Raw genomic sequence first — 12,477 nt, 5'->3', positions numbered from 1 at the left:
AACATATACATTTTGTAAAAATACTCAATATTTACGGCATGCAATGGAGTCCATTGTGAAGATTTTAATGGTCTGATTATGGGAGTGTTAACATTAATAATAAAGTGATAAAGATGGAAAGAAACTGTACCATGCAGTATTGGTCCTGATGGACCGCAGCCTCCTGCCAGAGGATGTGATTCAAGGGAGGAGGAGTTGGAGTATCCCAGCACTGACTTCAGAGTTTAGGTTTCCTCAGCTGCTGCAGGAGGTGCATCCTCTGCTGTGGTCTTGTAATGAGGGAGCTGATGTTTTGCCTCAACTTTGAAGTCTTCATCTCCCAAGACCTACAGTATCCACCAGGCAGTCATGCAGGCTTATGTTGGGCATGGGATCCTCCTGAAGACCCCAATCATCCCCACTGATTTAACAGCACAGAGCTCCTGGCTGTTGTCTCTGAATTGGTCATAAGGTTGTCAGTGCACCCTCACACATATCCTTGAGATGAGTTTGATGAGGCTGGTGTCTATTGTGAACTTCGGGAGTTTGACAGACTGGTCACTGGAGGTGCAGCGGTTGGTATGCAAGGAGAAAAGCAGGGGAGAGTGTACACAGCCTTGGGGAGATCTGTTGCTAAAGATCTGAGAGTCTGATAGGAATTAAAGTCTACAGAAATAACCAGACATAAGTTACTGGAGGTCCATGTGCTGGAGGATGAAGTGCAGTGCCATGTTAACAGCATTGCCTAATTGGGGTACGGTTGTGGTGGTGGTGGGGGGGATTTGAGACAGGTGTGTAGTCATTCAGGCTTGTGATCTATCTAAAAGAACCTTGAGATTTCAAACTTGTACCCTTTTACCTAGGTGACATCAAAAGAGATTGATTGGCACATTGGGGGCTCAGTTATAATATTGACACTGTCACTATAAACTGGAATGTTTATTAGCTGATCTACGCCCCACGTAAAGGTTTGGACTTTAAGTGAAGGTCACAGGATTGCCTGCAGCAGAAATGAGCTTCATTAGTAAAGATCAAACAAAGAGTTAGAATTATGCTTTCTCACTTCAGAAAAGGAGTCAGTAAGATGGGGTCTATTACCATCTGGCTTCCTCCAAATTTGTAGAAAAATTACTAGTGCTCAAGTTAAGCAGTGAAGACCAGGTTCTTTCCATCTTATGGTACTTTTTGCAGCGATTCAACATTTATTGGTCCACTAGCACTTCCTCTGTTTTCTAAAATGCCCATTTTTTAATTACTGTTATATATAATAATAATAATAATAATAATAATAATAATAATAATAATAATAATAATAATAATAATAATATTTACATAACTATTACATTCATATTTTTGGGTGACCTTCAGGTGCTGGGAAACAAATGACCAACCCATACCCAACTGGGTGATCAACGGACCAATTGGATTCTCCATTATGGTAAGCCATTGCTTTCATTTTTACCTGCAGATTTTGCGTATTGGTTAAAAAAGCATTCAGTTGCCTAAAAGGAAAAACTGGTTGATTATAAAAAACAAATACTGAAAACATAAAGTGGAAAACAAATAAGTCCGTCATGTGAAACAATATCTGTCTTTGACCTTATTCACATTTTTTAAATCTGGTTTTAAAACCCTTTAGAAACCTATGGCAATGTTTCAGATCTCACTAGTACGATTTTCTAAATTCCCATTGATACATCCATATATTTTTCAAATTATTCCATAACATTCTACAGAAATGATCTGTATTTAAAGTACAGTAGTCTTTTAAAATCGGTCCTTTTCCAATTTCAGCTACACGTGAAGAAAAATAAAATGTATCAAGAAGACAGCGAACAGCATTACCGGATGATATTACAGTTGTTTCTCCCGGTATATTTCACTAAAGTGTTAGGGTTTGTGAGCCTTTTGATTTTAAGATCTTTTAAAACCTGAAAGAAAGTCTTAAATAAGTTCATACTCATGACCAAGCGTTCTGTGTAATGTCCAAAAACAGCAGTGTGATGTGTTAGTACCTCATGTCTCAAGGTGTTAACTTCATAGGAATTCCCGCTGAGTGCATTCCTGCTGCCCTGCTGAGTGACAGCCCACCATAATCTCTTTCATCCTTTAAAGGCATACATGGCTATAATATGGCCCGAGGGACAGAGGTGGCTCACAGACCATTTTATCCACTCTACAACATCCTAAAGGATAATAAATCAGCTTCCCTCCCTCCAATTTCTTTTTAAAATCAGTACGTCTCAGGCATCAGTGACCTACAGCAGGCAGTGCTTTGTATCAGCCAACTGCGAAGATGTAGCCTAACTTAAATGTTCATATATATTCATAATATTTTAACTGTGACCAGTACCCATGTTATATGGTTGTAGGGTGCAGGGCAATTTCTGAGTACAGCACAGTCAATTTTCTGGGACGTCCACCCCTGAGAAGATTGCGGCATATTGTTAACACACAAATACACCAAACCAACAAAGTAGCAAAACTTCTGTTTTTACAGATGTGGTCAGACCAGCTGGCAGATACTTACTCTCTTAATTTCTGCACAGAGTCTTGTGAAAATATTTTCTTTCCTCAGGACTATATTTTGTCACCTTCTTGTGTCACAGACATGATGAGAAGTGTGAGAGGAAAATGTTTGCCTGCCAAAAGGTCTGTGTTTGGACTACAGCACCATAGGATCCCATTCATTCTGGACTGTTTCGCCTAAGGAACCAGAGGTCCAGAAAACAGGAGCTCTAGATTATATTAGAAGTTCTCTGATGATCGCCTTTTAGCTAGCAGGAAAAACACAACACTAAACATTAGAATGATGGCATTATGCAGCGATAGAGATATTTTGCTAATTTTTGATAAATTATTTCCATTTGTAATGTTTAAAAAAGATCTGAAACGACAGAAAATAACTGTAACAGAAAACAAGTTCAGTCTGGTTTTTTTACGTATCTAAGGAAGAACTTTATACATTTGCCTAACAAGCAAAAAAAAATCTCTGTTCAATGATGAGACACAAATCCCTCATTTTTTAAAAAAAGAATAAAGTAGGCTGCTTTTTATTTAGAACAAGGCCTTCCTGTTTTAAATTGCGTTTATATCATGACCTCCTATTTCTTGGATTTGGTGGGTGGCAAAGTATCGAACACAGCAAAATAGAAATCACCCCTTATGGATTATAAGTTATTTTTTCACTCCCCCCAAGGTAAACTTCATTCAGTTCATCTGCATCATTCGGATCTTGGTTCAGAAGCTGAGGTGTCCTGACGTGGGCGGCAATGACCAATCACAGTACAGGTAGGATTCAATTTGATGCTCCTTTGTGCTCATGCTCTCAGCGTGAGCACAAAGGAAACCGCACCTCTGCCTTCCTGGATCCTAGTTTTGTTATATTTTCATTTTTTTCCAACATGCACTTGAAGCCAAGTTAACAAAAGGTGACAGGTTGTGTCAACTGTTGTGTCATCAAGTAAATGACACCTGCTCAGTCAGTAAAAGCTGCTGTGGATAAAAGAGTCAGCTAAATTCTTCAAAGTATAAAACATGATCATCTGAGACACCAAGAACATTTTTTTATCCTCTAGTATTGCTGACTGAGATAAGAGTGACGCTAACGCTCATTCAACAAGACAGCGTTTCATGATGCTGCTTTTATGAAACGAGGGGGAACCTTTGTTCCTTTAAGGAGCCACATTTTCTCTGCAGTTTAGTGTCTGTTTAAGGCTTTGCTTTGTTTAATCTTCAGGCAGTTTTCCTCTCTGGTGAAATCTTACTCGTGCTGAGCTGTCAGGTATTCTTCATGTCCACAGGGATCCACAATTTAGTGGTGAGAGGTGGTGGGTAAGCCCAATTTGTTTCACTGCAGGATCTCTTGTTGGTGTAGGTGAAGACTGAGCTGACACTTGACAGCTTGGGAGTGATGCAGGAAAAGAGGATTTTACCGTTTTCTCTGGGAGTGTGCTGCATGAGCAGTTTGATTGTCCGCTTGTATCCCAATGCCACTTGGAAAAGTGCAACTCTTCTTTCTTACTTTTTGAGATTTCCACTGTTGAAAGGCTTCGCCCAAAAATGTCAATTTATTTTTATATGGGGTTTTCTATGAACTCATAATCACAGTGTGAAAGAGACAAATAGGAATTGTATCCAAGAAAGTTCCTTAAATGAGCCAAACTGATGCCAAACAGCCAACAAAGTGTAGTGAACAGATCCTTGATCTACGTGGAGCAGCAGTGCTGAAGATGTCAACACAAAAGAAGGTTGATGGCAAAGTTTTAAGAATTTATTAAAGTCCTACAAAAATGTGACAAGTCAAAAAAGAGGAATGTGCATACAATAAATACACAAAGAAATAGAATAACATATATTATAAATAAAATAATAAATAAAGACAAATTAGCAGAGGACTTTCAAGCATGTCCAGCCAGGAGGAGACTCTGGAGCAGAAGTGGGAAACACTACAACTGACTGGCTTAATTGGCTTGGGAATACTTTGGTATCACCTTGGAAATAAATCCATACTCATGAGCAAGCGTGGTGTTAGAGCACAGATGGATGGGTGCATTTAGTAGTCTGATTGCAGTGGGATGTAAAGGGTTTTTGGAAAGATTACTTCTGATATCAGATTTATTGATGGTGTGAGCCTCCCAGCAGATCCCTGGACAGCAGATTATCTCAATTCAAGAGAACAGTTCGAGCTCAGTTTTAAAAAAGTCCGACAGGCTTCTTTGTTTATGTCCACATAAATCTGTGACTTTCCTCCATTTGCGCTTTGAACTGAAGACACTTCAGTGAGAGATGAAACGTCTTCAAGCAACTTAAATAAGTCCAGACGCTTTTCTTTCCAAGCTCCTTAGATCTTTCCACTGTTTCACTGCCTCAAATTACCATTGGGTAGCAGAGTATGGTGGAGTATGTTTGGACCCCCTACAAAAGAATCTGTGTCAGATGAATTAGGCACGCTAGTCATCCATGTTTAACTGATTTATTGCATCGGTCTTGTAATGACTAGTTAAAAGAAACACTGCACTTTATCTTATTCTTAAATTGTATCATAAAATAATTGTATATGACTGTTTCTCTCTCAGGAGGCTGGCCAAATCCACACTCCTGCTGATTCCTTTGTTTGGCATCCACTATGTGGTCTTCGTGACTCTCAGTGAATCCATCGCAGAAGATTATAAAATATTTTTTGACCTTGCCCTTGGATCTTTTCAGGTGCTGAACAAGTGTCTTTCACCTTATTGATCCTTTAAAGCAGCGATTCTGAAACTTTCCTGAAAAAACTTTACTTCATTAAGTGTTTTTTTTTAGGGTCTGGTCGTGGCGATTCTCTACTGTTTCCTGAACAGTGAGGTAAGTTATCAGGTGAACTGATAAAATACAAAGTATGGATTTAGTCATTTTAATGAGCAGTCAAATTGATTAAACAGTAAAACATTTGAATGAAAGTGATTTCTGTGAGGCAAAATAGAAAAGCTCTTGAAATCTCTCCATGAATGTTTCTATACTCAACTGATAGTGTGCCTGTTTAGCTTAATTTTGTCAATCTTTCATGGAAACATTTAATAAATGAAATTTGTTGGAGCTAAAATGTTTTCCAACATTTCAGTGTTCTCCTTATATTAGTTTATTCAAAAGTGTTTAAAATTAAAATCTGCAAAGTGTTGATTGCTGAGTGTTCTCCTTCTATCTGCCAGTCAGACTCCATTCATTAGTAAACTTAGCTACACTGTGTCAGCTGAATTTGTCACACATTTTGACTTTATGTAAAATCATTGGATGTATCATGATGTGTTCCATTACATTATCATAAATACTGGTGAGTGGTGAATTTGACAGATGGAGGAAGTTCCGCTCAATCAGTTAGAAGCTGCCTGGGATCCCAAATAATTGCTGTGGATGTAACTGATATGTGTGATTAATATTTGGAATGAGGTAGTGATTGAACTGTAGCAAAGTTTTATGTTCTCCATAGATACTCATGGAGAATATGAAGAAAAACAAAGATGAATGGCAGATATCAAAAAGGAGGAAAGTATTTATAGATTTAAGATGCCACTCAGGCAATTTGATCAACTGGATACAAAATAACAAGGAAGCATCTTTTCCTTGTTCTTTTCCTAAAGTGGAAGGTGCTCATTGATGCAAATGCTGAGAAAGATTTTGTAAATTTTGTCTCACAGCATTCTTCTTGCCACCATTCTGCAGCCCCGAGCTCCAACTGAAATTGGGGAATGGGAAACTGAATTTTCCACCAACTAAGCAGGCTGATTTATCCTGGCTTATATAAGATGATCATACAGATAATCAGACATAATCATGCCAAATGTTGCTGGACCAAATGGATCAAATTATTTAAACACACACACACACACACACACACACACAGACAAATACATAAAGGCTGTGTATCCCATTTTTTAGTATCCCCCAGAAGTAGCAGATGAGATGCATTGAAATCCTAACTGGATCAAGTTTTTTAGCTATATTGGTGTTTAGTTGATCCAAGTGATTTAAAAAACATTTATTTTACCTGTTCCTGAAGGTTCAAGGTGAGCTAAAAAGAAAATGGCGGAGCATGTGTCTGAACTGTCGTCTGAGCAGGAATCGCCACAACAACACCTTCGCCTCCAGAAACGGTTCACAGCACATGGTGCAGTTTCACAGCAACTCCAGAACCCAGTCCATTCTGCAGACAGAGACCTCGGTGCTGTGAGAACACGAGGTCTTTGACACACAAACAAACATACAAAAACACAAAAAAATGCAGTCTTAAGATTGACCTGGGTCCAATAGTTTTACAAAGTTATTAGGAAAATACAAAAAAGTAGTACTTTGAGATGAAGTACCACAAGGGTGGGACCTGCACATCATTGTAGTGCAGATTTTGGTTTTAGCTTTACAAATCTCTGCAAGCCTTCAAGTTTCTCATTAGTGGATCAAAAACTTTTCAGATCTGTCCAGTGAGGTTTACCGTGTTTGCTGCTAAGAGCCTTTTTTTTTTTTTTTGCAGTCTTTATGCTATGATGTCTGCTGCGTGAGCAGAGAAAAACATGTGCAACGTCCTTATACTGTTTTACCTGGAGCTTTGTGCACAGATGAGATATAAAATGTATATACTTGAATGTTGCATGCATTGAAATCTATATTTTTGAACAAACATACGTGTAATAGAAACAGCAGGATCTAGGTGCTGCAGACTTTAAATTGGCACTTGCAAAAAGTGCAAAAAACCCCCCCCCCCAAAAAAACAGAACCATTTTTGCCATCTTTAACAGAAAGAAAAACAGGTGATTGTTTCAGTATACAAATCTTTATATAACTGCTGCCTGCTGTGCGATTTAACACCGCTGGTAATACTGTGCTGCAGTCTTACCAGCTGTCATTTTGGAGCCATGCTGTAAAATATAATAGATTGGCTATGGGAAACCTTGCAATACCTTTTTGTTTGATACTGACCTAAAATTCATGGTAGCCGTGTCAGGATTTAGTTTCCAGAACGTGCATGCTGTATGCAATAACGCAGCAAAATGGCAGTCCTGTCATTAAATCCCGCAAAACTACTCACCTTAGTTCTTATATGTTTTCAATCCTTTTCCATGTGCCTCCTGTGTTCTCCCAGCCTTATCACAGGTGTCTGTGTGAGTTTGTTCCTCACCCTGTTTCAGTTTAATCTTTTTTAATTTCCTATTCTCATTATTGTCTTGATTGAGTCCATCTGTTCCCTCTCCATGGTGTTTGTCTTAGAAAAACAGACTCTTAGCCTCCAAATGTTCTCCTGTTGTTTGGTGCTCCTGGCTGGCTGTCACTCTGTAAAGCACCTTAAGTTATCAAATTCCTGATTAAAGCCTCTTCTGTTTCACCACCCTCCTGTCAGTTGCTGTTGTGTTTGCATACTGGGTCCTAATGGGAATATTTCCAAAAATCTGTGAGAAATGCTGGTGTCCAAACCCAACTTTAACACAGCATTTGCTTCCAGTACCAAGTCATTGTTGTTGCCTTTTTACCACAGCTGTCTCCAAACCCAAACTTGGGCATATGTTATCCGTTTTGGAGACCATGGGTAGTACATTTATTATCATTTAAATAGAAAAACTTGGTTATGTAAATTTAAAAAAAAATAAAATCGAGTTGTAAAAAATTGATTTGTAAATATTTTTTTAAACATTAGGTTTTACTTATAGTATCTCTGGCTGTTCTTTTAATAAGCTTCTCCTAGTTTTTTCAAACCATTTCAAATAAAGGTCAGTTTTAATGATTGATTTTTTACAAATATACAGGGAAAGGTGACAACTTGTCACTTCAGTGAATCATTTACTGGTCCACAGTGGCCACACCCACCCATTTGACACTTAAAATTACTGGTAAGAATAAGTCGAAAATGCATTTTGACCCAGGTCAGCACATGAGCTCAGTGTTTCTGGGCTTATGGTTAAAAACAAAACAAAACCACTGGTAAACACAGGGTTGTTTTGTACCAATTTTAATCCAAACTGTTCTCCAAAACACTTTCATTTTAATGCACAGTCAACAAACTGCTGTCACTGAGAATTCCTGAGCATGCTCCAAACTCTTCATCCATGCTCTGATGCTTTTGGCACAGTGCTCGGTGACCTGTTCTAAAGACACAACACAGACGAGCACTTTAAAGATGTCATTTAATTAACAAGATGGCGTGTTCGTGAGAGCCTGTGTTGGGAAATAATGTTGTCTTTAAAATTACTTACATAAAAAGAGGTTTATATGATAGAAATTCGCTTCAAAACACATTTAATGTGTTTCAGCAGAAGAACCTCCAGGCTGTCACCACTTAATGCAGAAGTGCCTGGTGGATACAAGTAACTATGAAATGTTTTACTTTATGTTGGTTTTATTCATGCAACCAGTGTTTTGTGGTAGTTGCATGAAATCCTCAGTGTTTGACTTTTTTTGATTGCTTTTGGTAAACGGCTGTTAACGTGTGATTTCTTGTAGATTCTAATTGTATATTTTGTCAAGACAAAAGGCGAAAAAATGAAAACTTTTGCTTTTTGCAATGTGCTATATTTTTCTTTAACATGTTGTATTTAATGGTCAGCACAATACAAAAAGTTCTGGTGACACTTGATTTAAGGCATACAGAATTATTTTTAGTAGTTTCCTCTTCAAACCTTTAATTTAAGTGTATGTGTGTGTCCCTATATTTTAAATCAGCATTCACTTCTTGCGTTGTGTCACAAAATATAGTTAATAAAATACACATAAACATCGAGGTAAAGTCATACTTGCAGCAGCAAGTAATCTGGTCCATAAAATTTGAAGAAGGAGATCAGATATTTGTCCAAACTTATTTCAATGTGTTTTGCAGGGTGAACAACACTGAGGCAGAGGCGATTCTTGAAATTTCCCTGTTTTGTTTTTAAAGCCATTATTATTTATTACATTTTTATGGTATCCTCTGCATATCAGCAGATGATACAAAATACTATATATTACATTACTAGGAATGTATGAGGCTTTACTCTTTCAAGAATTATTTTGGGGATTTTATTCATGCTTTTATTTTATGGGAACTTATTAGACAGACAGGGAGATGCCTAAAGAGAAGACTTGCAGCATGGATTCACTGTCTATGGTGCAAATGGTGCTTTGTTAAAAATTTGGAAAGGAACAGAAAAGGAAATGACAAAAAAAGCGGGGGCAAAAAGATAAAGCATGTTTGAATAGTATAGATAACGACAACTGTGTTCTTCATGGTAACATGTCTTTGTAGTTTCTTAGTAATCCACTTCATGGTAGTTTTAAGTACTTGGATTTAGTTACCTTGGATTACTGGATTACTTTTTGATTTGTGAAGAAATATCATCCCTCTGTTTCGTCATTGTCATCCACCTACAACCAGTCAGATGCATGGTACAACATAAAGAGCCAGCTCAACAGGACAGACTCATCTGTGTCTGTGACAGGAGTAAAATAGGCCGTCTGTATCTCCTGTAAACAGTTAGCACTAAACAGAGGTGGCGGCTTAAAACACCAGGTCTCAGTAACCTAGAATGCAGTCTTAAGAACCCCACCAGGCAATTCATCCCACACTCCCAACTCAACCCAACAAGCGTCTTGAAAGAGAGATGAAATGTCCTCACACACCAAAACAAAAACACAGCAATCATTTAGTCTAAGATATTTATTAACAGTTTTAGTAGCAGGTGGGTACAGGTGTCCATACTAAGGTTTTAGCTCAGCTGCTGCTGATTTTGTCAAAAAATTATTTGGTCCTTAAACAGAAACTAAATAAGTAAATGTTCCCACTTAACAAGCTGTACCTGGTCATGTTTAAATAACGATTTAAACATGTGATCATCTATTGAAATCAATGTCGATTAATTTAACTAAACAACTTGTTTAATTGTACAGAAATTTCAGTTGTAATTTCAAAACAAAGCTGTTGCCTTAATGAAAGTGTTACCAAGTACCTTAAAAGATGTCACTATGTTACTCAGTGTGTCATTTAACATCTATGTGACTACAAATGATTGAGAGTCTACAAAACCATATACAGCACACAGTGTTGACTTGCCGAGTGAATTCATATTTAATGTTGATTGACATGTTGCTACGAATCATGTCGCCTGAACACATGTATTTGTACTTAGACACCATGAATGTCATGCAAAAGATGATTGATAAAGGCTACCATTGTAAGCATTGCACTGTGTGAATGTAACTCTCTGGAAATTTGCATTTTATTTAATATTGCTTGTTTTACTGTCCTCTCAATGATAGGAACATGATTTCTGTGTGGTAACATTTATTACATTGAAAATTCTAGACACTTGGGCCAAACTTGTTTGCAGTTCAAAATCATTTGAAGTCACTGGGGTTGGCTTTATCCATTTCTTCCTTAAACTAATCTGAACCAAAACCATTCAAAAGCTTGCAAATTGTGTAATTATCATCATTACTAATAGCCTCAAGTGATTCAAAGACTCTGAAAACTACTTTTAAAATCTTTGAACCCATTATAGTAGCTACACCAGCCCAGACCTCGAGAGCTTTGGTCCTGCAGATTTTAGATGCATCCCTACTCCAACACAGCTTAATGAAATGGTTGAATTACCTCTTCAGCAGGCCATCAAGTTTAGCAAAGGCCTGGTAACAAGCCAATCATTCGATTCAGTTGTGTTGGAACAAGGATGCATCTTAAAGCTGAAGGAGAGTAGCTCTCGAGGACTGGAGTTGGAGACTCCTGATCTACACAATCTAAAGCGTATCCCAGCAGTTGGTGGCCCCTTCAGTGCTGATACCGTCTTCATCTCAAACAGGAATGAGCCTAGCTGTATAAATGTCGTGGAAGCTTTTATTCCACCTGAGAACAGTAGCTACTGGCCTTATTATAATTTATTCATTTTAGAGTCTAACTCAAGGCCAGTTCATGGTTTCCATGTTGAAGAGGCCACATAGCCAGCTGTGAGGAAATTCATGCACAGCCCAAATTTTGGGTCCTCAGAGGGAAACAACAGAATATGTGCCAAAAAACTTACATAAAAACCTGGTTTTTGCACCACATAAATTTCCACCATGTATATTTTATTGATGACACTTCCACATCTTGTTTTCGGTTGCTATTTGTGTGTGTGGTTGTGTCTGTCTCTTCTAGCAATATTGCACATAAAAAAACAGGTTGTGCACCGTTACACCATCAAAAGGTTAAAATTTGATGTGTTGGCTTCTTCAGCTCACACAAAGAGTGTACTTTATGGTATCCATTTATGGCATATTACATTTTATAATGAATTTTAAAAATATCCAGCCTTCACCATATTCACGATAGACTCCTTTGCTAGTGCACATAACATGTTCAGATCTGCTTGTTTGAGTTTAGTCCGCAGAAACCATGAATTGGTCTTTACCTTTACCTGTTTTCTTATTTGGTACCCAAATAAGCAGGCAGTTCTCCATTGTGGTTCACAAAGCCCAAAAGAAGATTCCTAAAATGTTTTAAAGCAGTCTCTCCTTCAGCACATTTCAAATGTTGCAATTATTATTATTTTTAGCCTGTTGAAAACTCTTTTGCAGCTCATTGTTGATTGATGTGGTTGGAAATTAGTGACTGTTTTCTTTTAAAAGACATCCGAACATGTGACAAGGACATTGAAATGGAAGCACAGCTTGAATGAAAATTAAAAAAAATAAACAGATTCTGTGCACTGCTTTTGTTGCTTCTGGTTTATTTAGTCTTTTATAAAGTTTCAGCGGTTGAAGGTTGATCAGAACAAAGCAAAAGTTGTTTAAAACAACTTTGGTTTCTCACAGTGGACGCTTACTAACCTATCAAGTAAACACACCATAACAAGCTTATGAAATCCTGGGTTAATCCTGGGTTACACTCTTTTTCATATATATATTTAGTGCAAGGGTTATTAAAATTCTAATTGGGCACACTGTCTTGATGTCTTGGAAATATCAGAAGCTAATCCAGACTGACGGACTCAGTTCCTGCCTCGTGTTGGTGAAGGTATGTAGTCT

The 12,477-nt window shown here is 37.7% G+C and overlaps 1 protein-coding gene across 1 annotated transcript in view; it reads left to right on the top strand.

The window, feature by feature from the left end:
• Nucleotides 1-12,147, top strand: part of LOC102302089 (vasoactive intestinal polypeptide receptor 2) — a 77,862-nt gene extending 65,715 nt beyond the window's left edge. Inside the window, exons 9-13 of the mRNA XM_005917984.3 lie at nt 1,348-1,417; nt 3,179-3,270; nt 5,058-5,187; nt 5,284-5,325; nt 6,518-12,147. Coding sequence (XP_005918046.1) covers nt 1,348-1,417; nt 3,179-3,270; nt 5,058-5,187; nt 5,284-5,325; nt 6,518-6,688 — 505 coding nt within the window. The 3' untranslated portion in view covers nt 6,689-12,147. The remainder of the gene's footprint in view (nt 1-1,347; nt 1,418-3,178; nt 3,271-5,057; nt 5,188-5,283; nt 5,326-6,517) is intronic.
• Nucleotides 12,148-12,477: the final 330 nt, after the last annotated feature.

This window comes from Haplochromis burtoni, unplaced genomic scaffold, assembly GCF_018398535.1.
Source record: "Haplochromis burtoni strain Fernald_Lab_line unplaced genomic scaffold, NCSU_Asbu1 Contig_27, whole genome shotgun sequence".
NCBI lineage: Eukaryota > Metazoa > Chordata > Actinopteri > Cichliformes > Cichlidae > Haplochromis > Haplochromis burtoni.
The sequence above is the reverse complement of the archived record's forward strand: the minus strand, read 5'-3'. Positions and strand labels throughout refer to the sequence as shown.